At 35.5% G+C, this 14,775-nt stretch overlaps 1 protein-coding gene across 6 annotated transcripts in view; it reads left to right on the top strand.

Annotated features, from left to right (window-relative positions):
* Positions 1 to 2,622: 2,622 nt before the first annotated feature.
* TCF4 (transcription factor 4) overlaps positions 2,623 to 14,775 on the top strand; it is a 412,574-nt gene continuing 400,421 nt past the window's right edge. For 2 of the 6 annotated variants that reach the window (XM_051969594.1, XM_051969598.1), the window contains exons 1-2: positions 6,936 to 7,061; positions 7,482 to 7,554. In XM_051969594.1, coding sequence (XP_051825554.1) covers positions 7,035 to 7,061; positions 7,482 to 7,554 — 100 coding nt within the window. In that variant the 5' untranslated portion in view covers positions 6,936 to 7,034. Of the gene's footprint in view, positions 3,200 to 4,424; positions 4,552 to 5,603; positions 5,696 to 6,935; positions 7,062 to 7,481; positions 7,555 to 14,775 lie in introns of those variants that run through there. The other 4 variants (XM_051969592.1, XM_051969593.1, XM_051969591.1 and 1 more) reach the window with 4 other exon arrangements.

A 14,775-nucleotide genomic window follows, 5' to 3' on the forward strand; every position in this document is an offset into this window, starting at 1 on the left:
AGGATGGATTAGAGTAAGGAGAGATTTGAGGCAGGCATACCCATTAACAAGCAATTACAATAGTTTAGGTGTTAGGTGTTGAGGGCCTGAACTATGGTGATAACAGGATCAGAACAGAGAAGGAGGACCATTCTAGAAATGTTGCAAAGGTAAAGTCAACACACTTCGGTAACACATTGTATATTGTGGGTGAGTGGATGGAGTGAGAGACAGTGAGGAGTCCAGGATGATTGCTAGCCCAAGGGACTGGGTTGGGAAGATGGTTTTGCCTTATACAGTAATAGGGAAGATAGGAATCAAGAATTGTTTAAGGGGAAAGATAATGAATTCTGTTTCTGACATATTTGTTTAGCTTATCTACTGGACATTCAGTGTGAGATGTTTGAAAAACAGGTGTGAGATTACAGGTCAGTAGGGAGGTTGGGGTAGGATAATTAATTAAATATAAGAATTGTCAATTTAGAAATGCTAGTTAAATTCATTGGAGTTAATGAGATTACCAAGTGAAGCAGTATAGAGAGAAAAGACTAGACACAAGGCTGAAGAACAGTAATATTTAGAGAGCATAATCTGGATGGAAATCCAGTAAAGAAAAATGAAGAGCAGTCAGACAGGGAAGATGAGTGCCAGGGGAATAAGATTTAAATTTTATACATATAAACAATATACATCTTTCTATTTATATGTGTTGTTTTCCTTTGTTCTTAAAGAAGACTAAAATGACATCTCTTTTCTGGAAGTCGAGGTATAGTGAGTGAGTGCGGCCAACTATGACTGATTAGACCAGCAGGAGAGTAAAAGGCTCCTCCACAGGTTGGGCCTAAATAGTCCATAGGAATATTTGGAGGAGGGATATTTCTAATTTTTCTTTTGAACTACTGCAATTCTGTTCCCCTCATTCAGCATAGTGCCTTCTTTGAAGCAGGCATCACATTCTGGGTGGTCTTTTGCCAGTATCTTCCATGTCAAGCAAAGTTCTTCAGGAGACCTTGAAAGTGACCTTGTTATCTCTTAGGCAACCAGACCTGTATCATTCAAATAACTGCTAGAGTAAAAATTCACTTTGTTACTTAGGGGATAGGAACAAGTATTTATTAAGCATCTACTATGTGCCAGGCACTGTGCCAATCACTTTATAATTATTATTTCATTTGATAGCTACAGTGTGACCTCCTTCAACTTACTAATTCTCTGTAGTTCAGTCTCATCTATAAAATGAGCAGGATCATCTCAATGGCCTCTAACTTCTGTATTATGCCTCTATTATGGGACATTCTTTTGAAGAGAGCAAATGAGGTTAACCAGGTGAAGTGCTTTGTAAAACTTAAAGCATTTTATGAATGCTAGCTATTATTTTGAAGAGAAAACATTTAATCAATTAGCAGGTATTTATTAAGACCTTATTATATTGTCAAACACTGCTACCTAGAAACAATCCTTGCTTTCAAGAACCTACATTCTAATAAAAAAGTCAGCACATAAGTATACGAGTGTCCCTAAAATCAGAGGAACGTTAAGCTTTAAATATTATTAAATATAAAATTTAAATACTCTGATAAGTTCAATTTAATATTTAGTGTTATTTAAAGCTTAAAATAGAATTAAGATGTTTTGGAAAACCCTAAGTGTGTCCCAGAAACAGGGAAAGATATAAGGTCACTTAAGAAGGGATAGAGAAAAATCCCTGCAAAATGTGACACTTAAGCAAAAACGGCCCTCAGGCTATGGAAGTAGTTGTGAGTGAGAGAGGCCGTCCCAAAGAGGAGGACTGCCCTGTGAAACCGCCAAAGTTACCGAATAGTGGGATTTAAATCCTTCACACTCCAAATAAAGATTAAGGGCTCTTCGTGGATCGGGCCGTTCTTCGAGTACAGGGGGGTGAGCGTCTATTCCTAGTCTTCAGGACCCCCAAGTGGAGGAGAGGCAACTATTCTGCCCCACAGCATTCCCCATGTCTCGGTCTGGTTCTTTCTTCCCCAGCTACACTCTCGAAGTTCTGGATTCTCAGGGTTTGTACCCCCGCAGGGGACCTTAGCCCCGCCCCCCAGCCCCGGGCTCCCAGAGGTCACACTGTCTCTTTTTCTACCTACTCTCACTTAGGTAGATACGTACTCCTGGAGGAAGTGCGAGTATGCAAGTGTCGGGGAGCAGTGAGGAAGGGTGTGGAAAAGATTGTGGTACTAAAATCTGGGGAATATTTTATCTATTGATTTTCTTAAAAAAAAAAAAATTCAAATCCCTCCCCCCATTCCTTTTCCAAATTCAGTACACGCAATCTATGTATATACACACACACATACACATCTATCTATCTATAGATGTAAAGTGTGTGTCTACAAAAAAGCAAGCAAATAAATAAATAAATAAAAGGAGGGAGAGAAGCAAAGACAGCGGAGGAGAAGCCGCTGGCGACCACAGGCTCCCGCTCCCCTCCTGGCCCCGCCCACATCGCTGTTCCAACCCTCCCTCCTCCCTAGCTCCACCGATCGCCCCCTCCTTTCTGAAAGGAGGCGGAGACTTGCTCCGCGACGCCATTTTGGGTGCCTATCTAGCCCCAATGTTTACCACTCTATGGCTTTTCTCCTCCCTCCCCTCCCCTCCCCAGTCATTGTCTGTAAGAGCAGCGGCGGGCGGCAGCAGCAGCGCTTTTCTCTTTATAAGCCCCGCAGTGCCCGGATGTGAATGGATTACAATGTATCTTTCAGGGAAACCTATTATTATCAATGTGACTCCACGGGGGAGTCAATGGTGATGATGATGGTGATGATGATGATGATGATGAAAAATCTCTAAACTTGGAACAAGTTTAAGACTTTATAGGAGACGAAGAAAAAAAAAAACAACCAACAAGATTTGTTTGAGGAAAATTAACTATTCTGTTTACATATATATATTTTTTAAAGAAACAATAAGAAAGGGGAGAAAAAAAGTTGATGGACTTTTCTTTTCTTTTTTTTTTCTTTTTTGGTGGGTGTGTGTGAAATTTTTTTGAAGTTTTTTTATGGTGGAAAATGCAAAAATCAGAGCCAGGTGCATGATCTTGTGATTTGTGGAATATCCCTGGAACAGGACTGAGTACCAGTTTAAAAGTACTTTTTGGGGAATACACATGTGAGATACTAAGCACTTGCAGAAGATTTTCTCTTTTTCAAAAGTCTCTTTCCTTGGAATATTGTGAGAATATTTGTGGCCATTTAAGGTAAAGTTACAATTTGCTGTCAGAGTAAACTGTCTTTAAATTTCATTTGATTGTTTTAAAGAAATGTTGATCCGAATGTGTTATTAAAGCAAAAGGAGCAACTTGTGAAGTGATAGCAATTTGAGGGGGGTAAAAGTGTGTGCCTGTATTATTTGTCTGTACTCGCACATGTAGAAATAACAGGGTGTGTTTAATGTGTGTACTTCCACACACGTTGAAGCGTATATGTTACAGATACTGCATAAAGCACGCGTGTATAACGAAACTTGAGAAGTTTAAAGCTTTATTTTAACCTGAAAAGTGACGCGAAAATAGATATTTGTAGTCTATAGGCCCTATAGCAGTAAATGTTAAATTTAAACATATTTCTGGGAAAAGGGGACTAAGCACCCCCTGGAAACTCGAATGTAAAAAGCAAATAAAACAACAGTCCAAATGCTTACTTGGGAAGTTTGTAGCAATACTCTCTGTAACTTAAAAAAAGGTGGGAACAAAGTATGTACAGTTTTACAATTAGAGAAAGAACCCAAACCGAGCAGACAGCCTTCCCCCCCACCCCAAGATTTTGAGTTGCTTTATGTATGGAAAAGAAAAATGTTCCTCTTGGCAAAGTCTTTTTGCATCACGTGTATTTGCAGCCTAGTATAAACTTGCCTTGCCCTGTGTGAGAGAGAGCGAGAAAAAGAAAGAACTGAAGAAATTGAAACTATAATAAATTTAAAAGTACCTCCTAGTAAAGAAAACGGCCACGATTGAACTGTTAGTGGTTCAGATAATATCTGAGAGTTTAAGGGAAATTGAGGTGCCTGATGGATTTCCGTTTGTATTTCGGGGCGGGGGGGGGCGTAAAGGGAAGGAGCAGGGGAGATGCTATGATTTTTTTTTTTTTAATGCAACCCAAACCAATTTAGCCAAACCAACCTGGAAAGAAACGCGTCTCTTCTCTTCAGCAACCCCCCCACCCCACCCCCCAGCCCCCCGCCTTTGCTGAACTTGCAATTCCGTCTGTCTCTGCGTGTTTCCCCCATGCACACCTCCCCTCCCCTCCCTAAAGGAGCAGAGAGTTGGTGTTAAGAGTCAGGGATCTTTGCTGGGTGTTTCTGGATCTTGTAGTAGTAGTGGTTGGTAGTGGTGAAGGAGGAGGAGAACAAGAGGAGGAGAGGAGGAGGAGGAGAACAGGAGGAGGAGGAGGAGGAGGAGGAAAGAAGGAGGAGGAGGTGGTGGTGGTGGTAGTGGTAGTGGTAGTGGTGGTAGTGGTGATAGTGGTGGTGTGTTTTGTGAATGCAGTGATTAGAAATGAAACCCGTCTCGGTGCTGTTATTGGAAGGGGAGCCCCATCTCTCTCTCGGGCGGTAGGTACCGGAGCTGACATTTCTGGTGGATCGGTGGCTGATGGTGTGATGGTGTAGCTAGCGGACGGAGCTCCGAGCTAAATCTCGAGGCTCGGCCAGGAGCTGCTGGAGGGTGGCTGGAGCCTTCCTTACACGCGGCTTTTTCCCCCTTTCCTTGGGCTGCGATTTCATTTCTGCTCCACAGAGACAACCCCCCTTCTCTTTTCCCCTCCCTCTTCTCATTCCCCCCCCCTTCATCTACCCTCCCCCAGCGTTGCCCACTTTAAAGGAACTGATGACTTTACTGTGGGCCTTTAAAAAAAAATCACCCTTTACTCCACAAATTAAGGTTCTGGGTAATTACCGAACCCGATCCCACCACCCTCTTTTCTACCACCTCCCCCTCCATCGGAAGTGTTTTTACTCTGAAGATTCGCATCTTTTAATTTCTTCTTAGCTACTTTATAAGGAGAGGAGGGAGAGAGAGAGGGAAGGAGGGAGTGTGTGTGTGTGTGTGTGTGTGTGTGTGTGTGTGTGTGTGAGAGAGAGAGAGAGAGAGAGAGAGAGAGAGAGAGAGAGAGAGAGAGAGAGAGAGAGAGAGAGAGAGAGAGAGAGAGAGAGAGAGAGAGAGAGAGAGGCAGGCGAGGGGGGAGGAGGAAGGGGGGGGGGGGGAAAGTTGAGACCGGATCGTTGCTGAGTAGTTTCTCTTTTCTCTGAGATCCATTCATTCTTTGCTGTACCTCCTGTTGCATAAATGATGCGCTGAGAGCGGCTTTTTTCTTTCTTTCTTTTCCTTTTTTTTAAGATTTGGTTTTAGAGTGGATGTTAACAGTTTTGATCATCTCTTTTGGAAATGTAATATCTTTTTTGTTTTGCTTTTTGTTTTTTGTTTTTGTTTTTTGCTACTGCTGCCCCCTCCATCTTAAAAAAATATACCCCTCTTTTTTTCTCTTCCCCTCCCCTTCGACTTCAATTACATCCTTCCCCTCACCCCCCCAGTCTCCAAAAATCCGATTGTGTTTCCTCTAAGGATCGGGACTGGGTTCTGATTGCGGTTATTTCCATGTTTCTAGGTTTGTGTGATTTTGCTAAAATGCATCACCAACAGCGAATGGCTGCCTTAGGGACGGACAAAGAGCTGAGTGATTTACTGGATTTCAGTGCGGTAAGAAAGAACGGTGGAAACTAACTACAGCTGTAAAACAAAACAAAACACTACCTAAAAACAAATAAACTGATCTAAAGTAATTTTTAATCGGCTAAACCCATGCTAAATTTGAATGTCTGTATAGACAAATCTTTACCTTTCTTGGGTGAAATAAAAAAAAAATAAAGATATTTTCTTTTTTTTTTCTTGTTTTTAAGTTTAATTATGCCCCTTATCAGTCACCTCCCCAAGAAAATTAGAGTTCAAAGGGAAAAAGAAAACACCTTTAAGTAAACGCAAATGTCGAACACATCAGAACACTGAAAGTACTGTACTTTCTCACTCATTGTTTCAGTAACATTTTTTTGGGGGGGAAATAGATAAGAGGAGGAGCCAACTGTTCAGTTTTGTTGTTTTAAACTGATGCTTTGGATCAGAAACCTTCTGTCCTTCAAGTGAAATCTCTCAGAATTCTAAAAGCTATGGATATATAAGTATATACTTATTTATATATAAGTATTTGCTTATATTTCCTTTTGGATATGCAATTTGTAAATTTAATAATCTCTAAACCAACATGAATGAGAATACGTGCACTTGGAGAGTTTTAACAGCCTTTGCTGCCCTTCTCATCTACCGTTTTATTCCCCTGCCCACACTCAATCCAAAACTTGCCAGAAATATTTATTTATTTTTAATGATTGATGAGATTGGTGGTAAGATGCATTTGCAAAACAAAACCAAATATAATAATCCACTACATGCACCATCCAAAACCGCCTTGTAAATGGGGTTGCTTCAATGCTGCTAGTGCTGCTGCTGCTGGTGGTGGTGGTGGTGGTGGTGGTGGTGCTGCTGCTGCTGCTGCTGCTGCTGCTGCTGCTGCTGCTGCTGCTGCTGCTGCTGACTTTTCTTAGGAGAAATGGCTTTCGGAAGTTTGGCCAGGAAACATAGCCTGAGGCAGCTTTGCAGCCCCCTCTTAGCTTGTTGCACTTTTCCCATTTGTTCCTTTGCTTTTTGCAGGCTCTGACTCAGGGAAGGTGCGTATTATCCACTAGAAACGTCGAAGAAGAAGGAAACCAATTAGGGTCGAAATAAATGTAGGGGGAGAGGAGAGGAGAGAGAAGGGAAAGAGAAGAAGAGGAGAGAGAGAGAGAGAGAGAGAGAGAGAGAGAGAGAGAAGAGAGAGAGAGAGAGAGAGAAGAGAGAGAGAGAGAGAGAGAGAGAGAGAGAGAGAGAGAGTCTTGCTGTAAAATTGCTCATGTTAGAGACGAAATGAGAATTTAGTGCAGGTGGCAGTTTGCATTCATTTTCATTTGGGTTTACATATGACAGACAAATCCTATGCGGAATTGAAATGGACGTTGCCACCTTCATGGCCAAGGTTTTAAACTTATAACAAGCAACTTTTTTCTTCTTTGCAAAATGCTAGTTTCATGGAGGCTTGTTGTCTTTAACTTGAATTTTGATAACATTTTGAGTCCTGTGGTTTTTCAGCATGTTAATAATATTCTCTAGGAATCTAATGAGTCTAATTGAAAAGAAAAGAGTGGTGTCTAAGAAAGAGTTGGGAAGTGGGGGGAGAGTCTGGATTAGTAATATTGTATCAGTTTTACTTTTGAATTGAATGGTGATGTGTTGTTATAAAGAAGCCCTTTACATAAGCTTTGACTTATTTGTTAAGAATGTGAAGGAACTTTTGATTAGCTTTGAACACACACACACACACACACACACACACACACACAGAGAAATGTCTTTTTTTTTTTTTTTCCGAGCAATAATGTTTCTTTGTTTCTTTTAGATGTTTTCACCTCCTGTGAGCAGTGGGAAAAATGGACCAACTTCTTTGGCAAGTGGACATTTTACTGGCTCAAGTATGTAAATTATTTTCCTTAATGTGTAGTTAAAATGTTATTAGTGGTGTATTACCTTCTAATATATGTATGTATTTGGGGCTCTCTTGAACTGTTTTCAAAAGTAATCATTGAAACAAAGGCAAAATGGCACGAATGATTTCAGGGTTCAACAGTTGGATGGCATACAAAAATTTGGGGGTTTTTGGAAAATTAATTTTTTGCTTCCTCTTTGGCAAGAAAATTATCTTAAAATTCCATAACTTAGCTAACAATGTTTCTGATGTTGTAATGCAATCAAACATAGAAGATCATCCCTTTTAAAGGAGAATCATTAATGTGAAGGATAATTTAATATTCCTGTGCACTTGTAATTTTTAAAGAAATCTGTTAGTAACTACTGGGTTAAATTAACCCTTTTAAAGAGAAGAGCACTTCAACTTGATGATGAATGCACCTTAGTGAAATATATCCAGACTATAGACTCTCTTGTTAGTCTGAGGAATTGAACAGAAATATTTTAAAATATCTTCTTAAATACTTCCTCCTTTCCTCCATTTCATTTTTCCATTGAAATTTTATGTAATTATAAATTTGAATCAACTTCTAAATTTGAGAAATAAGAGAATCTTGTTTAATGAGGGGCTTTTTGTTTTTGTTTTAAACCTTAGTGGTATTCATAAAGGAATCTATGTGTATAATGACTATCTGACAATTAAGGAGGAGTTTAAACATGAGGGTATGTATATATCTATATGTACCTAAAATTAGATGTGAAGATGAATTAGAATGCATTTAATATGTAATCACTAAGTTTTATTTAAGAAGTCTTCTTACTTTGTTGCCTGCTCTCCTTAAGTCCAGGCCAAAAAAAAAAAAAAAAAAAAAAGGTACCTACAATTGTTAAGAAAGCTGTAATATTTTAGTAGTACTGGCTGTTATACCTAAGAGTACATTATGTATATGGCTGTATACATATAGTACTTTTGTCAATAAATGGGTAAATGTTAACATCTTTAAACTCTCAGATGTCAATGGAAATAGTCATTAGTCATTGAGTATAATTTTTATTTGTTATTTTCATTTTGTATTGGGGCAATGAAAGAAATTTGTTCAGTTGCACATTTTGCACTCTTTGTACAGAATTCATGAATCCATAACAGAATTCATTTTTTCAATAGTTTATTTCAAAACAAGATGAGCATTTTGTTTTGTTACTCAGTCTAGAGGAAAGAGATTTTGCACGTGTAGAATGTTTTCTCTTTTGTAACATGCCTCTTATGGTGACTTAACTTTAAATTTATATATTTTCTTGGTTATACTACTTAAAAGTTTAAAGTATTAGTCAAATGTTTAAAGTTTAGTTTCATGGATATTGCTCTATTTTCAGTTTAGGGACTTCTGCAAATTTATTTCCTTGACTTTTAAAAAAAAAATCTGTTCTATTATCTCACAAATAACATTTTTCTGACTTGCATTTGCTATACAGTATTCTGATATAAAACATTAATATGAGTGTTTGAGTAGAAATTAAAATAGTGTCTCTGTTAGACAAATCAATATTTTATGTTAAGACACAATCAACACAAAGTAACTAACTTTATTTTTGTCAGTAATTTTCTTGATATGCATCTTGATAATTAAGATTTTTAGCTGTAATTTTAAGTTTTTCGTGGATTTTGCTAGAATATGCAAGGATAGACAATTTTCAAAGTCAGTAATTAAGTATCCTGAAGTATCGAGAGTCACCTTTAAAGCTGAAACATTTGGAAATGCTTTAAGTGCATCACTGTTAACAAGTTTTAATCAGTTAAGGTAACTTAGCAACTTGAAGTTTGTGGTACAATAAGGAATATAACTCTACTCCTAGTTGATTCTCTAACTTTATCAACATTTAAACAAAGTGTACATGTAATTTATTATTCAATAAATGTTCAAAAACTGCTTATAATAGTTATTACAGCACAGATAGGATAAATAAAAGCAGGCATGAATGAATTTTGAACATGGTAATATATTGAAGTTTATACAATTGCTTAGGAAAATTAGTTTCCCTTAAAAGTTAAAGATTTAGCATGGAATTATGAGGTGATTTTGAAGCAAATATGCTACAATTCTTTTTTTTAATTATGGAAATATGCATTCAGACTTTACAGAATAGGTGTATTGCTGAGGCTAAAAGTATGAGTTAAAAGTATAGTCGCTATGGCCAATTAAATATGCAAGCTATACATTGGATGTACTGTGATGATGTTAATAATAATGGAGGCTGCAAAGTAGGAGGAGTATTAATTTAGCTCTGTCTTTGTAAGATAGATATAGTAATTATAGAAGATGGATTACATTTTCAGACACACAATCATAAAACTTTTTTTAACTCATGATAATTTCACATATCAAATACAATGAATCATACACAATCTGCCCTTTACCTGGATGAATACACTAAGAAAGTTTAAACAGAAAACCAAACTTATTTTTATAAATCTTCACCTTGATTCTTGCTTTCAAGGAAATTAATATGTCATTTTCCTGTGTTTATTTTAAAGTTTTTAAAAAGCAAAATAATTAAGAAAGAAGAAAGAAAGAAAAAAAAAGAGTGCAAACTGGAAATAATCTGTATTTTACTGAAAATCAAGTATATTTTGCAAAGCATGTTAATATTTCATGCTTAAAGTTCCTAGTAGATTTTCATTTGGTTGATACAGGATGCTCCATTGTGGTTTGTAATGTATGAATAAAAATTAAGTAGCTCCATATTTCCTTTAATCTTTAATTTCACAAACATGGTTTTCCTACCACCTTAAGAAATGGTGAGGCTGCATTGGGAGAAAGGAATGTAACCTGAGCTACAGTCCTGACATTCCCAGGGAGCATTTTTCACATGAAAGGCTTTTGTCAACCCAGTAAAGGACCAGCAGTTTTTGTTTGATGTTTGCAGGTGTTCAGCAGAGAGCACTAAAACAATTCAGCCATGATGGTTCAGAGCTTCTGTGACCTTAACAGGGAGAATTGGTGGGCTCTGGAATTATTTTAAAGAAAACTTTGTTGCATTTATTTCAACCTGCATGTTGACTTTACAGAGTGATTTAATACCTGTTAAGTCATTGGTCTTAAACAGAAAGATGCTTGTGTCTATTTGTATGGAACTTTATATGTAAAGGAAAATAGGATGACCAAATGGAATTCACCTAGTGTCTCAATTCATGAGAGGGCCCTCAACTTAAATTACTTTACTATTACATCAAACCAATTAGCACCTATTTCGCTTGCAGAATTTTTTTAAAAGAAAAAAAATCACTTTTATATTTAATTTAGACTGTTGTGTTAGTTAAGATGCTGAAATTTGTTTATTCCAAAAAAAGTAAGATAAGATACCTAGTCACCATTGTTAATAGTTCTGATTTCCAACTATTTTATGATGAATATTGTCCTCTCCTCCAACTTTTCAAATTTGAAATTTGTTATTACTTAATTTTACTTAGGTTTTCAAGTACCTATAAAAATTGCCAACTAAATGAGTATTCGCATAATTTAAAAGGACAATAAAATAAACTATTTCCATTATAGATTTTTTTTATGAAAGAAAAACAGTCTTTCCAGGTTTATCATGTTTCCAAGGATATACAATAGAATAAAATATATTGAACACTAAGAAAGCTCATTATTCAGCTATTATAGGAAGAAAGTCAGTTCAACTGGCTTCTTGGTATCAGCTAGATGATTATATAGTACTTGGTCCATGTCAACTTGAAAAATCTAAAAATCTTATTTATAAATGCATTAATCACATTAAGAGTTATTCAAAATTATAAAGCACTTAGCCTTAAATTATTATAGACTTAATTTTTTTTTTATTTTGACTTGTGATTTCAGTGGTGTAGTTAGCTTTTAATGAGGAAATTGCCTCAATTGTATTGCAATTTATAGTCTTACAGGGTTGTTTGGGTCATTGAAAGGTTGAGGGACTTGTCTAGGTCCCTGAGTCCAGTGTGTCAGAGGTAAAACTTGAACACAGGTTTTTCTAATTTTGGGGTCAGTTCTTTCTCCCTGTGCCATGTTGCCTCATATACATTTGAACTATCATTATTATTGTTGTTGACAGTTACCTCAATTTGCAATAGTAGTACATTTTAGGTAACTTAGAGGAAATAAAATAATATTTTGACAATTTTCAAAAACCATTGGATTTTATGCAAATTTTGTACATAAATGTCACCCTCCATAATATCTATTTTAATTGTTTGTCATGGGGAAAAAAAACAACTCTAATGAAAGTGATTATAGAATGGTGTTATTATGGGCTCTTAAAAATACAATACTGTCCTTGTAAAGACAAAAAAATATATTTACTCTAGAATATGATGCTAAAAAAAGTACAGGAATTTAGAAGTCAGGCAAAAAAAAAAAAATGTCATTAAGCCCATAATACCTTACATCTCTAAATATTAGCGCTTCAGGGACTTTTAAAACCATTTTATCCAAACTCTTGTTTTACAGATGAGCAAACTGATTTTCACAGAAGTAAAGTGATTTCTCTGAAAGAATATAGCAATTTAGTGGTAGATCTAATCCTGTTATTTTTCTATTCTACCATACTATTTCTAGTGGAGATATAGTGAAGCTCTATTTTCCAGTACTTTTTTCTTTAAAAAGTACAGTTTTATTTGAATATAAGTTTTTATACTTTATGTATCTTGCTTATGGAAATCATTCATAATAGATCAGTATTTTTGTGAATTGCTTTACTAAAATTAGTCTAATCCTGTATTTTAAAACACTTGGAACCACTTTTACTATCATTGGTTACTTACCAAATGTAGAAGTATTTGCAGTAATTTTCTGTTTTCTTGGAAAACAAATGAGCAGCACATAAGGACCATGTTCTTTCTTAACTTGTGCTCTCACTATAATTTGGAAAGTTGTATGAACAAACATTTGCACATAAAGATACTGATAATATCTTTAACAGTGCCTTTACTGATAAAAGTGCCAATACCTTTAAGGTCAATTGATTTTCCAGGATTCTCAATGAACTTCTGATAATTTCTCTGCTCAATTACTCAACCTTTCTTGTAAACATTTGTGAGGTATTTGGTTGGGACAACAATTGCTTAGAACAAAAAAAGACCCCTAGTGACATTTTATCCTTCTAATAATGTGCAGTCTAATAACACTATCTTGGTGCTATGCTTGGCCTGAAATTTTATTCCATGTTCTCCTGTAATTGAGAATAATTTTTTAAATATGAGCTGAGGAAATGCTGTAAACTGTACAAGATTTTCCCCATATAGTATTATCTTTATAGTTTACCTTTCCATAGTATTGAATTTTGCTAAGTGTTTATCTTTAATTCCCTTCTTCAAAATCAAAAGGTAAACTTGCTGCATCTATATCTAAATGTTATAACATGGTCCTATACAGTAATGAGACATAGAGGTGACTTAAAGTATTTCATTTTCACTTATCTTTATGTATATAATTAAAGCCATTAGTTGAGATGATAAGTTGTAGAATGCTTCTAATTTTATTTTTATTATAAATAGGCCTTATTTCAAGCTGTAAAAAGAGTTTGGCAATTTATTTCATATTCACAAGAAATAACTATGCATATTGCCTCCCTGTGCTATCAAAAGTAAAAAGAGTTTTGTAGTACTGATAAATGTTTTACTGGACACAAATGTTACATTTTCTAGATTCAAATAAAATAGGACTTTTTGTGAAACTGTCTCCAGTAAATAAAGTGCCTTAAATAAGCACAGAAATCCAGGAAATGTTGAACGTGAAATACTTAACATTTTTGACAACATCAGCAAATTATCTTTTCCCTACTATTGTAACGAGAAAATCATTTAAATAACAGATGAACAGCTAAGTCACAAACACATATATAATAGAACTTGGTAATGAAAGTTTATGCTGTTAATTGCTTGAATCTTTCTTAAATGCTTAGAATCATAGAGCACTAAAGACTGCCATATAAACAGTTTTGTTTTGAATTTAAAATTATTCCTTTTTTCTTTCATCAACTATGATAAACAAAGTAATTTTGTAAGCTTTACCAATCATTTACTCCTGATGGTAAGCTACATTATATAGGAAGTTTTCAAGTTAGGTCTAGAAACTGAGTAGAGTCCTGGTGGCCTCAGGCCTGTGATTTTCAATGTTTAGTATTATTGATGCTATTTAGATCTGTTCCCATAAGCCAAGATAACAGATCTTAAATTGCTTAATAAGGAACATGGTGTATTTTTGTAATGTTCTTCACTTTACAGGTCTTGAACCAAAAGCTCCTTAGCTAAGCCTTTAGACTTTTATACGTATGGTACTTATGCTTTAGTCATGGCAGAGCAAAGGAAGAAATTTAAGATGGACAAGTTTTTTAAAAAATTAATTTTAATGGTGTTTCACAGGTTTGTTTATATGACCTGTTGTTTTGGGTTTTGGTTTTGGTTTTGGTTTGGTTTTTTAAGTGTAATCTATTTTGGAGGTTTTACTTATTAGGCAAAAATAAAATCTTGTTGATATCATATTCCTATTATTTGAACAGAGTTTCTAAAATTGTCTATCAAAAATACTGGAGTTTCACATGTAATCTAAGACATTTTTAATGCCTCAGAGCCCCTGCTAACTTAGAAAGAGAGAGTTAACACATGGAAAAAGACACTTTTGAGCTCCATCTGTGTTAACTAACCTAATCTAGTGAAGAATTACATCTTCACTATTTGTCCTCAAGAAACCAATAGTTTGGTTTTTAGGGTTAAAATATTACTGCTTTGTGATGTCATTTTTTCATGAAACATTCAGAAGTAGAAAAATTTTGAGGAAAAAAATGGTCATGTTTACTTTCATTTCAAAAATAAATGAAAGCTGAATTGATCAGGATATCAAACAACCAGATGTATTTAAAAATCTGTTTATCTTGATAGATTTCTGAGCTGTGAAAAGGTATTTTTATTTAAAGGTACAGTACTACTATTGTCCAAATAAATGCTATTGTACTTTTATGTGACAATTAACATTTAATGAATGACTTTCCAGACTGCCATTGGTGGTAATTACTATATGTAGTTTATTAACTGCAATCTATTGTTGGTTGTAGCCTGTATTGATTTGTTTTGCAAACAACACTTCACATGTGCTGATGTATTTGTACATTACTTTTAAAGAACCTGTTTTATTCTCTAATGTTACAAATGTCTCTTGGACTAAGATATTTGTAATGGAAATTAAGTATTCACT

The sequence above is a fragment of the Antechinus flavipes genome, chromosome 1, assembly GCF_016432865.1.
Source record: "Antechinus flavipes isolate AdamAnt ecotype Samford, QLD, Australia chromosome 1, AdamAnt_v2, whole genome shotgun sequence".
Lineage (NCBI taxonomy): Eukaryota > Metazoa > Chordata > Mammalia > Dasyuromorphia > Dasyuridae > Antechinus > Antechinus flavipes.